The sequence below is a fragment of the Muntiacus reevesi genome, chromosome 3 (assembly GCF_963930625.1).
Source record: "Muntiacus reevesi chromosome 3, mMunRee1.1, whole genome shotgun sequence".
Taxonomy (NCBI): Eukaryota; Metazoa; Chordata; class Mammalia; order Artiodactyla; family Cervidae; genus Muntiacus; species Muntiacus reevesi.
Window position 1 is genome coordinate 195,035,439 of NC_089251.1, and position 19,278 is coordinate 195,054,716.

The window sequence follows — 19,278 nt, forward strand, 5'->3', positions numbered from 1 at the left end:
GTCATATAACAAGGCAAACAGTCATAATTACACATGTGTGGATGCCCTCCCACGTGACCTCCCTCCCCACTCCCACCCCACCCCCTGGGTCACCACAGCTCCAGGCTGGGCTCCCCGTGGTACAGGCAGCTTCCAGTAGCTCCCTGTTTCACACGTGACCGTGTGCACGTCAGCGCTACGCTCCCAGCTGGCCCCGCTCTCCTTTCCCCGCTGTGCGCACGAGTCCGCTCTCCCTGTCTGTAAGTCATTCCTTCCCTGCAAATAGGTTCATCGGTGCTGTTCTTCTAGATTCCATATGGCCAAGTCGCTTCTCACAGAACAGTCAGCTAGCCCAGTCTGTCCTACCTCGAGGACAGGAAATTTAACAGTGACCCAAGCTTAAAGGAAAATAAGTTAATGTTTGAAGGTAGAATTTCTGTCTTCAAATGGGGTGTGTGTGGGGCGGTGGGGTGGGGGGATGAGCTCTTTGATCTCCTTCAAACCAGAGCTCCCAGGAAGGGGGCAGGCAGCCTGAGCTTTTGGGTCTGGCAAACCGACTTCAAACATGATCACGCCACATTAGAACAAATGTCTTAACACCTCCCCTTCCCTAGTCTTGGGGTGTCTTAACAGGACCAGGAACAGTAGGGCCTCGCAGGGAAGGGCTCAAACCACACACTTGATCCCGAAGCGCCCTGGGAGGAGCCGGCTCCCATTGTCCTGTGGAGCCCTAGCCCTCCTGGGCTCCTCTGTCCCCTCAGCCTCATCACCAAACCTCGGTCCCCAGTGGATTCCTATCAGATCCTGTCACCTGCGGTCACCCGAAGTCAGCTCTAGTGCCTAAGAAGGAAAGAAGCTTCCAGGGTCTGGCAACCCCCCACTTCTGATGGGTCAGGCCTTGGGGGCAGGTTGAGAAAGCTGCTGGTGAGCTGGGCCCAGGCCCATTTTATCAGCACCAGGCCCGCCCAGTGCTGGCACCAGATCCACTGCTCCTGTCTGATAAGAGGCTCCGCTCTTGAAACCGCCTGGAGCTTATCAGAGGCAGGCCTGGGTGAAGGAGCCATTTCCATCAGCATGAATAAAGGGAGGGAAGAAAAAAAAACCCGGGAGAAACAGAACGCCTCTGCATGCAGACACAGTCAGGCTATAATCCTGATGCTGGTGCAAGGCAGCTTCCCGGGCACGGGCAGCCCCACTCAGAAGCCGGCAGGACCTGAGCTGAAAGCAAAGAGGCAGGCGCCCTCATAGTGTGTGTGTTGGTGGTGGTGGTTTGGTGGTTCAGTACCTAAGTCGTGTCCGACCCTTCTGACCCCATGGACTGTAACCTGCTAGGATCCTCTGTCCACGGGATTCTCCAGGCAAGAATGTGGGAGTGGGTTGCCATTTCCTTCTCCAAGTGTGGGGGTGCAAACCAGGTTCAAGCATGAAGCATTTACCCCCTTAGATTTTAATTTTTTTATTGAAGACTAGTTGATTCACAATGCTGTGTTAGTTTCAGGTACATAGAACGGTGATTCAGTTACATATATAAACGTGTGTGTGTGTACACACACACACACACAGGCACACGTGCATACATGAGTTTCATAGGTGGCACTAGCGTTAAGAACTTGCCTGCCAATGCAGGCGACGTAAGACACGTCAGTTCGATCCATGGTTTGGCAAGATCCCCTGGAGGAGGGCATGGCAACCCACTCCAGCATTCATGCCTGGAGAATTCCATGAACAGAGGAGCCTGTGGGCAACAGCCGATGAGGTCGCAAAGAATCAGAAATGACTGAAGTCAGCAACTTAGCATACACGCAAGCAGTATGTATATATTAATCCTATATTAATCCCAAACTTCTAACTTATCCCTCCTTCCTTTCCCATTTGGTAACCATATGTTTGTTTTCTGTCTGTGGGTCTATTTTTGTTTTGGGAATAAATTCATTTGTATCTTTGGTTTTAGATTCCACATATAAGCAATATCCTATGGTAACTGTCTTTGTCTTACTTCAGTTAGTGTGATAATCTCTCGGTCCATCCATGTTGCTGCAAATGGTATTATTTTACACTGTTTACGGCTGAGTAAAAAATGTCCCCAAGGTTCATAGCACAAAAAGCACTTGGCATCATGGAGGAGGATACTGCCTGCCAGTGGGTGAGCCTCGGGGGTGCGGACATCATGGAATTGAGAGACAGCCGGACTCTGGGGTTGGCTCTCCCATCTGCTGTTGGTGTGGCCGTGGTACAGTCATCTGTCCCTTTTCCAGGAACACTCAGGATGCCGAGCTGTGTGGGGACCCCAGACCCCTCTCCTAAGTGGTGTCTAAGGGCACTCCCCCCCCCCCGCCCTGCCGGTGGGAACACAGACAGCCTGCCTGGCCCCTTGGCTTAGAGAGATCTCAGGGAGGCTGACCCTCCCTCCACACCCTCTGGCCTGTCCCAGGCTGTGGGGAGGACCAGGCAGGATGAGAAACGTGCCCATGCACTGGGATATGCCAGAGGGCCCAAGTACCAAGGATGCTCAGGTGACCCGAAGTCCAGCATGCCTGTCCCGCGGAGATAAGGAGCCAGTCACTTGAGGATCACCTGGATTCGCATGCAGGGACGATGTTATTTGAGGGCAGGAGGCAGCCAGGATGAGCTCCTGAGCGATGTTTAATTGGCCCCCACCACTTAGCCAGATGGTTTCCGCGGCAGCTCAGCTGACTAAACACAACATTGTGTAAACAAAAAGCAGATGAAACCTCAACCTCTGTCTCCGCCTTATGAGCCTGGGGGCTAGTGGGACCTGCGTCTGTGACCAGTTGCATTAATTTGTGCCTCTTACATGGGGGTGCGGAGAAGGCAATGGCAACCCACTCCAATCCTCTCGCCTAGGAAATCCCACGGACAGAGAGCCTGGTGGCGTATAGTCCATCGGGTCGCAAGGGAATCAGACACGATGGAGCACACACGCATAAATACAGATGGGGAGCCTGGTGAAGGCCTCCGTCACCACTGCATCTCAGGCATCACTTAGGAGTTCTCCGTCATCCTTTTCTCTCCTTCCCAGCTCCCAGCACGTGTCACAGCTGACTCAGAACCTTGCTAGAGCCTTGGCAGAGATGCCGAGGGGCTCCTCACTCGGGATGAGAAACCTCCTGGCAGGGAAAATTCAGGAAGGTGGTAGAATTCCAGCTGCTGCAGCGGGCGCTGGGAGACAGTCCCATTGGCCCGCTGCCTTACCTGCCTGACTCCAGCTCCTAGTCGCCACTTCCCACTCCTCTCCCCCTGCACTGCCTCCGACCCGCTCCCCCATCAGGCCAGCCGCTCCTACGGCAGCACCGCTGCGTGCGCTGGGCTCCGTCTCTGGTGCCTCCTCTCAGACGTTCAACCCCATGTTTGGCTCCCTGGCTTCCTTTAGGTCCTTCTCAAATATCAGCCTCCCCAGTGAAGGTTCTCCGCCCACTCTCCTGAGAATGGCACCACCTCTTGTCCCTTGGGCCTCTCCCCGTTCCTGGCTTGATCTTCCTCCCCACACTCAGCATCGTCTGACTTACTGAGCACTCTGCCTGCCTACCTGCAGGTCTTGTGTCCCTCTGTCCACCACCACTGAAATGTAAGCTCTCTTTTTGGAGGACTGTTGGTTTGTGCAGTCACATCCCCAGGGCCTGACACACAGTGGGCGCTCAAAACACACTCACGGACTGGGCTAAAAAGCTTGCTGATGCCGGTGGCAGAGGCAGAGTAGGAGTGTAGACTCAGGGAATCCATTGAACTCCAGGTCCACCATCTTACAACTGGTGAAATGTGGACATACTTTTTCCTCTGAGTCAACATACCGAATCTGAAAAGAGGGATAATAACCTGCTGAAAAGGGGAAAGATGTCACTAAGTTGGGTAAAGAAAATGTGGTACTTATATAGAGTTGAATATTACCCAGCCATTAAAAGAATGAAATGATGCCATTTGTAGCAACATGAATGGATCTAGAGAGTGTCACACTGAAGTAAGAGAAATAGAACTAGCATATGATATTGCTTAAATGTGGAATTTTTTTAAAAAGATACAAATGAACTTTTTCAAAACAGAAACAGACTCAGACTTTGAGAACCAACTTATGGTCATCAGAGGGGAAGGGTTAGCGGAAGGGGTAGACTAGAAGTGTGAAATTGACATGTGCACGTTGTTACATTTAAAAGGGACAACCAACAAGGACCTACTATGTAGCACAGGAACTCTGCTCAACATTATATAACAACCTAAATGGGAACAGAAATTGAAAAGAACAGATCCATGTACATGTATACCTGAATCACTCTGCCGTACACCTGAGACTAACGCATCATGCTAATTAACCATGTGCCAACACAAAATAAAAGCTAATCAAAGAGAAACAAAGCCAGGTTCAGGACATGCTCCTATCCCGATGCCTGCCTGGGCCCTGTGAGGAGCCCTGTTTCCTGAACGGGACGGGAGAGCTGGCGGGTCCGGGCACAGCCTGTCTGACGTGTGGCCCTTTTTCCTATACCTGCCCAGTTGGGGTGGGATTTTCTGCAAGGCAGGAGAGCCCCGGCTGCCTATGTCTATGGGGGCAGGGGTGGACGGGTGGCGAGAGGGCAAAAGAAGGTAAAAGCCACAGGGGGGAGCCTTCCTTCCCCTGGCAGCTCGGGTGGATCAGCCCATCTTCACCCAGCTGAGCCAGGCCTGGCCTGACGGGCCTCCCGGCTGCCACCTGGTCCTGGCCTCGGTGGCAGGTCTTTCTTCTGTGGCTTCTCATCCATCCATGAAGCTGTGGCCTCCCCAGAGAGGAGTGCAGTGGGCCAGGCGGGCTCCAGGCCTAGAATTCGAGCCACTGGAGACGCTCCTGTTGGTTTAAGACAGCAGTTGGGCCACACACCAGAGTCTGTACACCATGTGGTCGCTGCTACAGCTCTGCTGCTGTCCCTTGAAGGAAGCTTGTTTATAGAAACGCATGGGTGCAGCTGTGTTCCGATAAAGTGAAAGTGAAATTCGCTCAGTCGTGTCCGACTCTTCGCAATCCCATGAACTATACAGTCCATGGAATTCTTCAGGACAGAATACAGGAGTGGGTAGCCTATCCCTTCTCCAGAGGAATCTTCCCAACCCAGGAATTGAACCAGGGTCTCCTGCTTGCAGGCAGATTGCAGGCTGAGCTCCCAGGGAAGCCCATTCCAATAAAACTTTATTTGTAAAAACAGGCAGCCTACGGGCCTTAGTCTGCAGACCCTTGGCTTAAATCTGTGTCACTGAGCCTCTTTCTTCCCCCTCATATTGCAGATATTTGCAATATTTGCATTGTGGTGGCCCCGTGCTAGGCCTGGGCCTTTCCTACATCTCATTTAACGTGCTCATGAGGATGAAGACTTGAGTGGCTAAGCTGCATCTTGAACCCAGGTCTGACATGTTTGCAGTCTATACTTTCAAATGGCCACCCTCTGCTCATTTTTTTCTTGGTGAGGGCCCTGTTCAATGGAGCAAGGAGAACCATAGAGAGACCCCAGGCAGAAAGCAGGGCAGTGAGAGGTGCAAGTTGAAAGATCATTAGCTATAAGAACACAGGACGCCATCCACTGCTGTGGCCACTTTGCACAGATTTCAGAGTCTGGCTGCACCCATGGCTCGCTGTGTCCTGAACACTCCATGAGTGTGACAGGATGCAGGCACCGGGGCAGTGGAGGCCACAGAGGCTGAGTCACCAACTCAAGTTCACCTGCACTGGTCACTGGTGGGGTTAAGACAGTGGCTGATGAGATGGTATGGGAGTGACAGGTCCCACCTCTGATTTAAACCTTGTACAGGTTCAAGCCCATCTCTGCAGTGAAGGCTATGGCCAGCCCTCTCTGACTGGGGTCTGTGCACCTCCCCTGGCCAATTGCACTGATTAGAGAGGCCTCATCACAGAGGGCGCTTCCAGGGAATCTTGAGTCCTGAGATGTCAGGTCCCAGACCAGAACAAAGTGCTTATTCAAGTGGTCACAGCCTGGCTACACAAAGGCTTTGCTCCAGGGAGGCCTGGGGAGGTCTGGGAAGCATTTGTACAAGGGTCCCCGAGTGGAGCTGGTTGGCTCGGGAGACATCAGGAACTAAGGTCAAGGAGAACGACCATCCTCTGTTCATTTCTTCTTAGAGGAGGCCCCACTCAAGGGAGCTCAAAGAAGAACCTTGGAGACCCCAGGCAGAAAGCAGGGCAGTGAGCAGTCAACCTTTTATCTGTGCAGACAGTCAGGCCTCTGTTTCTAGAGCCCCAGGGCAGAGAGGGCAGGAACCAGGATAATTGTGCCTCTGGGCGGTGTGACCCCGTGGCTTTTACCAAAGGAACAGAGGACAGTGAACAGTTGGCCAGAGACCAAAGCCTCAGGAAATAAACAGCCCGGAAACACGCCTCACAGGGTGTCTGAGCTTCGGAGGAAAACCATGGGTTTCATCTGTCATTGACTGCAATGTCTTCAAAGATGTATTCTGACTTTCTCTAGCATTATGTGTCTTTTCAGTGAGTGACAAATGTCATTTCACTCGAATGTGTTCTTTAAAAATAGCATGTTCCAGAAGATCTTTTCAGAAGCTCCAAGATTCTTAAATAGGAAATGACCTAGGAGTAGCGACCAAAGCCTGATATAAATAAGCGTAGCTAAAAAGCCCATTGGAACCAACCTTCTTTCACTCCTGTGAAAGAGAATTTTGTTCTTTTTTGAAACTCTCCACTGTCTACACATACAGTGATACTGAGCAGGGTTGAAAAGATGGCCTTGGGGAGGGAGCACCTGGGTTCAAATCACAGCCCTGCCGCTCACAGCCTGTCCTACATCCAGGGGAAGGGGGTACCATCCACAGACCCATCTCACAGAGAAGGAGGGTGACAAGGAAAGAAGACTTTGAACCAACATTTGCTCAGCACGCGTGACACGTCAGATCATCCACACTCACAGCAGGTACCCCATACACTTGCACTATTTTCCGTATTTGAACATTCTTTCAACTTGTCTTAACTTCAGTCATTCCCTGAGTTAGAACATTCTCAACAATGAACACTGGTCTGTGAACTAAAATATTGCCTGCCACATCAGTAAGCAAAGGATGTTGCAGCCATCAAGCCATCTCATCATAGTCACTCAGACAGTCAGTCCCGAGGGAACTTAGGGTGGAAGCCGGACACCTGCCATCTAGCGCTCTGCTGGGTAGCCACCCCTCTGAGACCCTGGATGAGAAAGCACAGGCTCCTGGCCCCATAGCCTAGCTGCACATCAAAGAAATTATTTCAGTGAACCTAGATTCTTGCATCTTCCCAGATACAAAAAAGTGCTGAATTCATTAACTTAAGATGTCTAGTTTTCTTTGATAAACAGTAATCTTTTGATTACTTGATTTTCCAACTACGTGGTCTTGTTGCAAAACCTTCTGTATATCCTGGCTTTCCCTTTGCCTCTTTGGAGCAGTCTTTCAGAGCTATCTGAGAGGCTGCATCTTGGGTTTAAGTCCTCAGATTTATCCACCAAATAAAACATAATTCTAAACTTTTAGACTGTGCATTGACAAGTTCTTCAAGGACAAAATCTTAATTCAACAAGATAAACCTATGACAAGTTAAGGAGAAACACACCATAATTTAATATTAGCTATCAATGTTAACTAATTTTAGATAGCAATTTATATTTAAGAAGTTAAGTTAGTCTTTAAATTGCTAGATATCTATTCAGCTATGAAGAATCACAAGAAGCCACAGGTGATTCAATCTGGAACCTGAATTCAGTTGCTGAGAAATTTCTCAGTAAGGGGACTGGATGCTTTTTATTCCTGGCATGATGTGTGGCCCAAGAAGTCCAAGGATTCTCTGAGGACAATAATCTTGTCTTAGACTTTCTTTATCTCCTCCTACATCCCTAGGTCAGGGTGGATACATAGAAGTCTTGAGTTTCTGTTGATGAACCAGGGATGTACACGGTCACTACTAAACATGTGAGGATAAATTGCTTCCCTAATGGAATCACCCATCTTTTGGGTTGGCCAAAAATTTCATTTGGGTTTAAAAACCTGAACAAAATTTTTGGCAGACAGAATAGTTTCTAACTTTTCAGATCTTCTTCATGGAGTCTCGAGTTTGATAAGAACCTTTCTTATGGAGCTGGGTGTATGCTGCAGTCTGGCTGTAGGCAAATAATTTAACCACGTATGTTCACGCGTGCCAAGTCGCTTCAGTCGTGTCCGCTTCTCTGCGACCCCAGACAGCAGCCTGCGAGGCTCCTCTGTCCGTGGGATTCTCCAGGCAAGATTACTGGAGTGAGTTGCCATGCCCTCCTCAATTTAACCACAGTGAGAGCATTTTATGGCTTCATGTGAAGAAAATGTCTAATATGGAAGGACCCTCCAAAAGCCCCAAAACATCATCACTAACAACAAATAGTAATGAGACCTCAGGGGGCCATTCTGGGACGCCCCAGCCAGGAGACTGGAAACCAGGTGACCGGGGCCCTCCGTGTCCAGCCATAACTTGACAGTGACAATCACAACGGGGTCCAGGCGTGGAGTCGCCAGGCTGCAGCGCCACTATACAGATGGGCTTTTTACCTCTTTCATATTTGCAGACTTCATCTCAGAATTTATTTTGTAGCAATGTCATTTCTCCTGAAAGTAATTGCAATGGAGATTTGTTGCTGTGACATTATTTTTTAATGTGTGTGTTTTTGGGGGGTGGGGACCCCAGGTGGGAAGTCATTGCTTTTGGAGATTCAAGGATGGGTAGACTTCATTCCTTTTGGTGACTCTATAGTCCCAGCATCAGTTCCTCAAAGTCATTACATCATCCTGTCCCCACTTAAGAACCTGATGAGTGAATTTCTGTGGAAGAACAGTGCATTCCCAAGGGAATCAGAGATATGCACCCCCAACTTGCTCCACATACTACATCTGGTTGTGTAACCCTCCTAACATTTCTGAGCTTCGCTTTATTCACCTACCACAGAAGGCAAGCAGTGCCACCTTTTCTTCTTTATTTTTTTAAATCGAAGTATAGTTGATTACAATGTTGTGTTAATTACAGCTGGTATAGCAAAGTAATTCAGTTATACATATATATGCATCCCCTTTAAAATATCCTTTTTCATTCTAGTTTACCATAAGATATTGAATATAGTTCTCTGTGCTATACAACAGGACAGACTGCGGTTGCAAGGGCGAGAGGGGTGCAGGGGAGATGGAGTGGGAAGTTCAGGTGAGCATATGTAGGCTTGTATATACAGAACAGAGGAACAAAAAGTAGTGACTCCTGAATGAAGGAAGGAAATAGATTTGAGAGTGCCTAGCAAGGGAGAATACAGTGCAGGAATGGTCCCACGGCTGGTGGTATTTCAACAGAAGACAGCTCTGCCGACGCAGGGGTGGGTCTGTGGTGGAGGCATTCCAGGAGTTGGCCAGGAACTGGTGGGGGCATTCTCTCTGGGTGCCCTTGCGGCGACCCTGAGAGGCAGCTGCCCACCGCCCCCCTGAGGAAGAGCAGGGCCTGTGTGTGGGCTGGCCTCAGCTGGTACGATCGGCACAGCCCAGGCCGCGCAGGCCACAAGGCGCATTTGCTCAGCAGCTGCTCGGCTGCCAGGCGGGGGCTCGCTGAGGCGGGCAAGGCCAGCACAAGCGGCCCGCGTGGGGTGGAAGAAGAAAGGCCTTTCCTTCCAAGGCAGGAGAGTAAGCTCGGGGACACAGGGAGATGAGCAGCCCACCGGACTGCCGGGGCCATGGGCAACACCCACCCCGCCCAAGCATGCGTCTGCCACATCCCAGGGGCGGATGGATACACCGGGCTGCGGCGGGCGCGCCAGCGATGCCCGGTGAGGCCCTGGGGGAACAGTCCGTTTGAACCTCCGTTTCCATGCTTCTAGGCTGGCATTAATAAAGTCTACATCTGGGGAGATGGTGAAGGGCAGGGAAGCCTGACGGGCTGCAGTCCACGGGGTCACAAAGAGTCGGACACGGCTGAGCGGCTGAAAAACAGCGTCCGGGTAGCATCTTCCGGCGGAACGGGGCGCCCGGCGTGCCCTCCCCGGGCGCGGCCAGCTGCTCGCCCACCCGGCCTCTGCGCCTGCGCTGAGACCACCGTCCAGGGCCCGCTGTGAGCCCCGCGGGCCCTGCCCTGGGCGGCCTCCTGACTCCGGGCTCCTCCGCCTTTATCTCTGCCTGGTCTCGTCCTGAACTGCCTTCCCCCCGGCTCCTGGCTACCCCCTAGGTATCTGAAAGTCACCTCTGCTCTGGAGACTCTTCCCACTGCCTTCTTGATTTTTTGCAAAATTGTACAAGGAACACAAATTGCTTCTTTCGCAGTGAAACGGGGCAAAACTTTTAAACTTTGATGTAAAGAACAACAGCCTAAATTCATGGCTGAAAAAGGCAAGAGGATAAGAGAAATACAGAGATGGAGATAAAGATAGGACTTCCCTGACCGTCCAGTGGTTAAGACGCAGGGTTTTCACTGCAGGGGGCAGGGTTCGATCCCTGATTGAGGAAATAAATTTTTTTGCAACGCCAAAGTTTTTTTTTTTTTTTAAGGGAGTATTCTGGGTATCCTCAAGCATTTCCTTTTGATTGAGGCAATCTCCCAGGGTAGAGGCAAACAGCAGGCATGGGGGAGCCACTGCAGCTGCCCAGCCCAGGAGCCCTGCCTTTGTTGGGGTGGGCAGGGCTGCTGGGGTGCAGGAGAGTGGGGGAGCTGACGTGGAAGCCCTGCAGAAGGTCAGGGTTGCGGTCACTGGGCAGGGACCAGCGGGTAACAGACCCCGGGGCCTGGATGGGCTGAGCCAGGGGGCCTCTGTGGGCCTAGGTGCTCTGCCTTCCTGGGTCCTTTCTCCCCACCCCCCATGTTAACAATCATATTTTAGAGGGGACACTGATGTAAAGACAAATACAAGGTTTAGTCTTAAAAGTTCACTTTCCCCTTTTGATTGTAAAAGAAATACCTTTTTCTGTGGCCCTCTAAAAGCTCTAAGTGCTGTGCCGAACGTGCGGGTTGGCCCTGGCTGAGTCCCTCGTAGAAACACCTGCTGTGCCTCAGCGAGGGCTGGTGGCTCTCGGCAGCTCACGTTGCCTCTTGAGCTTCTGTATTATCGCATGCAAAACGGAGATAAAATACTCACCGGAGGGCTGCGAGAGGGTGAAATGAGATAACTTAAGCAGAGTGCAGCCAATTTTTTATGCTCTGAGTCAGGGAGACAGTTGGTCAGGACAGTTTATAGAATTTGTGGAAAAGAGGGAAAAAAGAGATTTCAGAAATTAAAAAGACAACTCGGGATTTTCAACCAAAGCTGAACTGAATTCACTAAATTGAGACCTTTGGAAGAAGCTGAAGTAAAGTTATTCAAATGACAAGTCAATCCCAGGGCACAACCAAAGGAGGGAAGACCCAGCTTCCTCGCAGGAGCGCAGGCATGGGTCGGAGGCCGGGAGTGGGAGAAGGGGGCCCAGGAGAGCGGGCCCACCAGCTCCGCACCCGCCCAGTGGCAACATCGAGGGACAGACACTGAGGGCTTAGCAGTTGCAGGCCAGGCGGGAGGGAGGGAGCCCCTGTGCACACAGGTTGGGGTGCTCAGGAGTGCTGGGAGGGCAAGGCATCGGGCTGAGCTCGAGGCCGCTGGAGGCCACCGAGGGGCAGGGCTAACGCAGGACAGGGAAGGTGCAGGTGAATACGGGACTGGCAGCGCTCTCTGTGTAGATCAGACTGTTTACCCTGGTTGGCCCTTCATATCTCCCCATCCCTCCACCCACCCATGCATCCATCCCTTTCTTCCTCCATCCACCCACCCATCTCATCCATCCACCCCTCCATCCATTCATTCCTGTATGATTTTAAGGAGCCTACTCTTCCTCAAGACAGCCAAGACGCTTATTGTTAAGTGGGCGGTGAAGCTGAGGGAGCATGGGTTGTTCTCCTTGGATGCTAGCTGAGAAGACGAAGCCGCAGAGGGTGAAAGGCTGGTTCAGAGTCCCAGCTGGTGGGGGAGGACACATGCAGTCTGCCCCACCTTGCCCACTGCGTGATACACAGCGGGAGAACAGAGCCTGGGACGAAGCTGCCCCAGCACAGAAGGGCGCAGTGTCCCGAGCCACCGCCAAGGTGACTGCTGTGCTGGGCCTGAGGGCCGCGTCTAGGGCCCTGGGACCCGGGCAGACTTTGCCTCCTGCCTCTGGTATTATTTTCAGCGGCCAATGAGCAGACAAGGGGAGGAGCCGGACAGCGGAGAGTGAGCCAGAACGCACTGAGCGCAGATGGCAGAGCACGCGGGCAGGGACAGTGATAGACGCAAACCAGGCTTTGTGTCTGGAGCTTCACCCACGAGCTGAGAACAAAGGGCCGCAGCCAGGTCAGAGCCCATCCACGTTCAAACCCAAAGCCTGACTCTAGAGCTGCTCTCTAGCCTCCTGGTCACTGGACAACTGAGGCCGAGTGTATTTGCACTAAATGGCTTCACACGGTACCGCAGAGGGGCCTGAGCTTGAACTCCCTCCTTGCTAACGGCCGTGTGTATGGTGAGCATCCCAAGAGAAAGGACCTTTCACAGCCCGGGACTCTGCTGTCCAGTGAACACAGAGGTCACAGATAGGAACCCTGCACGAAAGGCAGATAGGACGACTTATCTAGTTTTGATCTGGCAAACCACAATCCCCTTCACTGTAAGACACGGCTGAAATATGTGTCCACAGCTACAAATAAAACAAGAAGACTCTCCATTCCAGGGCTCAAGGGGGTGTGCCGGGGCCCAGGGTCAGCTGGTAGCTGCATACTTGAACTCTCATAAAAGTGCGCATTGTATGAGGGAGAAGGGGGGTGGGGGGTCCCAGCTGTGCTCCCCGTAAGTGACGTGCCAGCCAGTCCATCACAGTGGAGATAAAACACCTACACTAGGTGTGCAGTGAGGTGATGGGGCATTCTTGTCCAGAGCATGTTCCTCCCAAAGGCCCCAAATTCAAGCCTCCTTTCCTCGGAGACCCAGCAAGGGTCACAGGTGCGTCCACTGAGCAGCAGGGTATTCCAGCCACAGCGCTTTGGCGATAAGAGAAGGGGGGTGTGGCAGATACAAGAGAGACTATAATAAAAGTGTCATAAAGAGTTACTCATCACAGTCGTTTTAAATTCCCAGTGTGATAATTCCCACCTCTCTGTCTGGTTCTGATGCTGGCTCTGTATCTTCAAATTGTGTGTTTCGTCTTCTTGTATGTCTTGCAATTTTTCTTGGCAGCCAGATGTGACATACTGGGTAAAATGACCTATTGTGATGGGGTGGTGAAGGGCAGGCAAAGGGGAGCACCCTGTGGTCTAATGAGGTCTGCCCGTTAGAGAGCCCGTCTCTCTGGACTGTGAGCTTCCCAAGTGTCCCTCAGCGTGTCTCTGCCCTTGCAGGTGGGTACAGGAGGCTCACGTGGGCGGGAGGTGGGAATTCCCTTCCTCTAGGTCAGTTTGGCTCTGACAGCATCACATCGGACCAGGCTCTGGTTAAGTTTCCCTGAGGCCAGACCTTGTTAAGAACAGGTGCACTTATCCCCTCCTTCCTGCTGGAACCTCAAGATGACTTTTCTCTGATATTTACTATGGGCACCTGGTCAAACTCCAGATAGCGGATCTCACCATATTGTGGGGGGAGGGCGGGGCGGGGTGCTTTCAATGGCTGGGCCCCTACTCCTGAGGTTTTTAACTCGCAGAGTTATCCACACTGTTTAGTTGCTAAGTCATGTCCAACTCTTGTGACCCCATGGACTGTAGCCTGTCAGGCTCCTCTGTCGATGGGATTCTCCAGGCAAGGATATTGCAGTAGGTTGCCATTTCCTTCTCCACAGACTCTTGAGCAATTTATCAATCCTGAAGAGTCAGGAATGAGAGCTGCAGAAGATGCTGGGCCAAAAGGAAGGGCGGGGCTTCAGAGCAGGAAGATGGGCAGCCAGTGATGCTCTGATACAGACCACCAGGCGAGGCAGCCCAGTGGCTGTCTGGACCACAGGGAACCAGCACATGGGCTCTCCGGTGGCAGGAGGGAGAGTGAGGGGAGTTGTGGGAGGTTCAGCCTGTGAGGGAGCCAGCGTCTTGAGCTCATGCTCCCGCTGGCCTGAGAGAGAGAACTGACCCTTGACAGTATCTGCCCTTGGCTAAGATTTTGCACACTAACATTTGTTCTGGAAGGATGTACCCAAATTAAAGTTTATAACAACTAAGGGCAGGAAGTGGTGTTCCCACAGAAGTTCAGATTATGTAATGCTCTGAAGGAAACCCTGAGCAGAGATGGGGAGGGCAGACGGGGGAACAGAGGAGGCAAAAATGAAATACCAATCAGTGAATGCAGAGCGGAAGAGCTCAGTGGTGGTGCCTGGGGCCCATAAGCATGTTCTTAGAATTGGTTTTGGTTTGACTATCTGTCCATTGCAAGGTATTATTTACTGATACCCAAGTTCTGGATTAGGACCTATTGAGCAAATGATATTAAAAGGTGCTTTTGGCCCTTCGAATGGACATGGGCCCAGGAGTGTTGGCCCTTGGGTGGTCTGTGCAGTCACCTGTTTGTGTCTGAGTTGTTGGCTAAGCACTTTTCTGAGCTAGGCCCCAAGTGGTAGGGGACAGTTGGGGTCACAGAGTTTCTTGGAAGTCAGAATTCCTGAAAACGTGACAGACCCAGAAATTCCTCAGGCTGCAAAGCGTCCTCAGGGCCCCAGTGAGTGTTTTTCTAGTGTCAGGAGGGCCCAGGGAGGCCTTAACTGACCAGCAGGTATAGGTGTGTGTCTGGGGGGCAGTACCCAGAGAGCCTGGAGGCCTGAAGCAGGAAGGTGTGAGGCTGTAGCTGGAGAGACATGGTGGTCCAGGCAGGAGGAAGGACCCTAGGGGATGGCCCAAAGCTGGCTGGGAGGGCAGCAGCCGGCCCAGTGTGGGTCAGGCCCGACCACAGAGTCGGGGTGACAGCAAGCAGTGGTGGACTAGGGTTGGACCACAGGCCTGGCCGAAAAGCTATGGTGTGGTTGGCAGGTTCTAAGCATCTGTGCAAAGGCACAGCGCTGGTTTCCTGGGTATGGTTCTCATGGCCTGTGGGAGGCAGAAGGCCCTGCTTGGCACACGCGGGCAGCAGGCCCACGTGCACCCTGAGGCCCCCTCAGGTTAGCCTCTGTTGGCTCGGGGCCTCACACCTGTGTCCACAGCCTGGCTGTGCCCTGGGGACCTGGGGGCCCTGAGGGTCATCACCCCCGCCTCCATTGTTTCACCTGCACAACAGGAGGGAGTATGCCTGTGAGGCCAGGCAGTGCAGGGGTGACCCAGGCAAGGCTGGCCCGCGGGCCCAGGCACACAGGTTCTGACATTGCTTCTGCTCCGTTATCAAAAGCAAACTCGCCACTCTCTGCTAGGGAGACCCTGGGGACGATCTGCACCTGCAGGCCAGGTCTGCTCAATTCTGTAACAACAACATCTGCCAACACCGCATCACCGGGCGCGGCGCCAGGCCCTCATGCTCTCGCTCATCACATGATTCCCGAGAAGCAGCTGTTGTGATCCCAGTGACAGGTGAGAAAACTGAAGCTCCGAGGTCTCCTGCCTCTCCTGAAAGTCAGTACGTGTTGGGGATGGTGTCCAATCAAGTCTGACTCCCCAGCACAGCACTTGTGGGGCTCAGGTCCACCCTCTCACTCACCATGAGAAACAGCACACTTCATTTAACTTCTGGGGCATGTTTCCTCATTGGGGGTAGGGAACCTGCTAGGAAGTGAAAGGCCATACAAGGTACTTCTCAGCAAAAGAAACACAGTATCTTACAGAAGTGCAGAAGCATGTGTAATTACAGCGGCACACTCAAAAGTGACAACATGGGCTACACATCAGATTGGCCAAGATAAAAACCACACGGTGAGAGTGAGGACGGGGGAAACACCATTTCCATTGGCTGGCGGAAAGTGTTAGAAATTCATGTGACCTTTTGAAGGGCATTTTTTCAGCATCTAAAAACATTTTACACGTATATACTTTTAGTCCAAATTAAATTCTGAGGGAAAGTATCCTAAATGTATATAAACACATGTATATGAAACCCTACATACAAGGGTTGTCATGGCAGCACCGTGTCTGGTTAAAAAAAGAAATCAAAGACTGTACACAACCCAAATGTCCATTTTTGGAGGAATTGGTTAAATAACCCATTCATATTCATACTATGCAGCCCCAAGAAGGATGGATCTATATATGGTGATAAAGTATACTCTGTAAAACATGGTCTTATAAAAAAAAAAAGATGAAGTAGAATACATGTTTCATTTTGTAAATGAAAAAGTAATTGCATAGATGTACAATACTTCTAGAAGGTTTCTCATAAATCTATAAAATTCCTGCCCTGGAGGTGGGAAGAAAGTATCCTTTTCTATTATGAACTCTTCAAACATTGTTTAAATTTTCTTGTTTTGTTTGTAACTTGTGCTAAAGAGTGCCTGTTGTGTTTGCTCACCCTTGTTTAGGTTGGGGTCTCAGAAGTGCCTTTGATGGACTATATACCTGCCACTCAAAGGGGCAAACTGACTTGACTTGCCAGCTTCTCCTTGCTGGTGAAGGGCTTCTCTCTCCGCATGGTAGATGGGCTGGTGAGCTCCCACTGCAAACACAGGACACCTCTTACCCCACATTCCTATTTCCCTGGAGGCACTGCAAGTCCCCAGAAATAACTGACCAACCCTGGGCACCCTTGGAAGGTGCACTTGCTGGCTGTGCCAAGGCCATGTGACTCCCAAAAGCCACGGATATCTGGAGGGGTTGAGCAACAGCTTCGATGGAATGTCATCTGGCACTGAACACAATCCTCCCAGCTTCTGCCAGAGGTAGCGCATTCTATATAAAGCTGCCAGACCTGGCCATCTCCTCACTGAGCCTGATCCCTCCCCACCAGGGGCAAGACACTGGATTTCTGCACATGACCCCTCCACAAAAACTGTGACCCTTGGGTTTATGCACCCAGTTGGGTGGGGGAGGCCTGGCTGGGAGGAAGCACCAGGTCCTCTCGTTCTAATCTCTGGTTCTGGGGGTGGGGTAGCGATGTAAACTGAGACAGGAAGGATATAGACACATCCTGCCTGAGTTAGCAGCGGTGGTGAGAAATAGAGCCCCATGGTTCTCCCACGGCAGAGATCCTGCCAGAAAGTAAATCCTAAGGGTAATCTGGAATGGTGTGCAAGTAAGGGCTGCATCTCCATCACTTCTGGAGGAGAAGTGTTTGCAGTCATCCGTCAAGGGTCAAGGTCTGAAACCTGAATCCTGGAGAACCGCTGCAGAGGGGCAGGGTGAGTGGATGGGTTGGGGGAGGGCAAGGCTCCCTGAGCATGCCCGTCTTCTCCAGCCTGCACTTCCTTGGTACCTGAATTGGCCCCCTGAGACACACATACACACCAAATGGTATCCGATTCACACAGACACACACTCACTAGTGTCTGACTCACACTCACAGACACACACACAAAGGTAAACACGAACTCACAGGAGCTCATGGATTCTCAGTATGATAAAGATGCTGGAATTTACCAAGCGCTGAACATGTGTTCACCTCTATGCTGAGCCACTGATGTGTACCAACTCTCACAATCCAGACAGGCACACTATCCTCTTATTCCCACAAAGGGTGATGACACTGCAGCCAAGGGATGTCGGCTTGCCTCAGGTTCCTGTGATAAGCTGCACACACGGTTGGAAGCGGGCAGCGAGGAACTCGGACACCTCGTGGGCCATGTACGCAGAGAGGCGGCCCAGCGGCCCTCAGCCAGGCTCAAGTTTGCTGCCTAAGGCCACACGGCCGTTTTTTTAAAAGAGAAACAAACGGAGTGTGTCTCCAGTACCCATGACCAAGACCCTGTTAACTACTAAATGTGTTACATTATAGACTCAGAGTCTCCTCGAACAGTTTCTAAGAGTCAGACCTAGCCAGGGTAGGGAGGAGTGATCAACACTGTCTTTTGTTTGCTTGCTTGTTTTTTAAATGAAAATTTAATGTTTACTGCAAAAGCCCAACGGTGGGGGAGAGGGTGGGGTTGGGGGAGGCCCAGAAACGTTTCAGAACATTGCTTTTGAAATTCACAAAGAACCCCAGCGGGATTTCCTGTCCTTAAGAAAGCAAGTGCTGGTTTTAAAAAGAAAGAAAAGAGGCTCTGGAGAATTGCAACCGTCCAAACGGTCACGGCGAGCCGAGCCGATCCCTGTGACATCTGCGTGTGGCTGGTTCCCGCCCGCCTGGGAGAGGAGAGGAGTCGGAGTTGGCGGAGTTAACTCCGAGTTTCTCAGAACGCGCCTCCACCTTCCTGCCAGCGCAGCCCGAAAACAAGTTGTTGTGCTTCCTCTCTGCGCTGCCTAGCGAGCTGTCTCTCCCTCTTCATCTCTTAGGGGAAAGTTCTGGCCACAGGCACCCCGCACCACCACACAAAGAGACAGACAGCCAGCGGACGGCCGCTGGGACGGAGGTGGCCTCCCCACCCCGGGGCGCGCAGCCCGCGCCGGGCTCGGGGGGCGCCGACCCCGCGATGCCCGGTGCCCAGGGCGCTGCGCCGCCGGCTTCCCCGAGGTCGGCGGCGCGGTCGCGCGGGTCCCTCGCCCAGCGGGAGGCCGGGCCAGCCGGCGGCGCAGCGCCCTGGCCGCAGTGCGGGTCGCCCCCGCCCCGGCGGGCACTCACCTTGCTGGGTGGTGGTCGGCGGCGGCGTGCTCATCGCTGCCCGGCGCGGGGCGCGGCCCGGACCGGGGAAGGGTCGCGTCGGCCGCTCCGACCCTCAGCAGCCGGAGGAAGCGGCACCTGTGTCAGACTCGGCGCGGGCCGCGGGGAGGGGCTCCGGCCGGAGGTGGGCAGGCTTCGCTTAGCTTTCTGCAGACTTGGCTGATGGGGTTCCCACCCATTTTTTTTTTGAACACACACTCCCGCCCACTTCTGAACTCTTCTGTGCTCCGACTGTCCTGCGCGGGAATCACGATTTTCTAACTAGTTTCTGTTTCTATCTGCAGCTAACAGGAGAATTACCCTGTGTGTGGGCCGAAGAGCCCGCAGGGTGCCGAGATGGCCTTCCCCAGGGCCTCCCCCGCCGCCGCGGGCCGGGCCGGTGACCGAGGAGAGCCAGACTCAGGTCGGCGTCTTGGCGGAGCCTCTGAGGCCTCGCAGAGCCTTGCGGCCTGCGGAGAGTTCCTGGCCTCCTCGTGACTTAGGGGAACTGTCCCAACCCATGGGCTTGTGTTTGGGAAAGATTCTTAGAGAAAACGGGTGCTGGCTAAAGACCTGTGAGTTGCTTTGGATCACCTTTGTCTGAGGCTTTCAGAGAGAGTGGAGTGTTTGGAGAATTCACTTT

At 52.4% G+C, this 19,278-nt stretch overlaps 1 protein-coding gene across 1 annotated transcript in view; it reads right to left on the reverse strand.

Annotated features, from left to right (window-relative positions):
* GYPC (glycophorin C (Gerbich blood group)) overlaps window positions 1-19,031 on the reverse strand; it is a 45,064-nt gene extending 26,033 nt beyond the window's left edge. The window contains exon 1 of the mRNA XM_065931357.1: window positions 18,618-19,031. Coding sequence (XP_065787429.1) covers window positions 18,618-18,651 — 34 coding nt within the window. The 5' untranslated portion in view covers window positions 18,652-19,031. The remainder of the gene's footprint in view (window positions 1-18,617) is intronic.
* Between the last annotated feature and the right edge of the window lie 247 nt (window positions 19,032-19,278).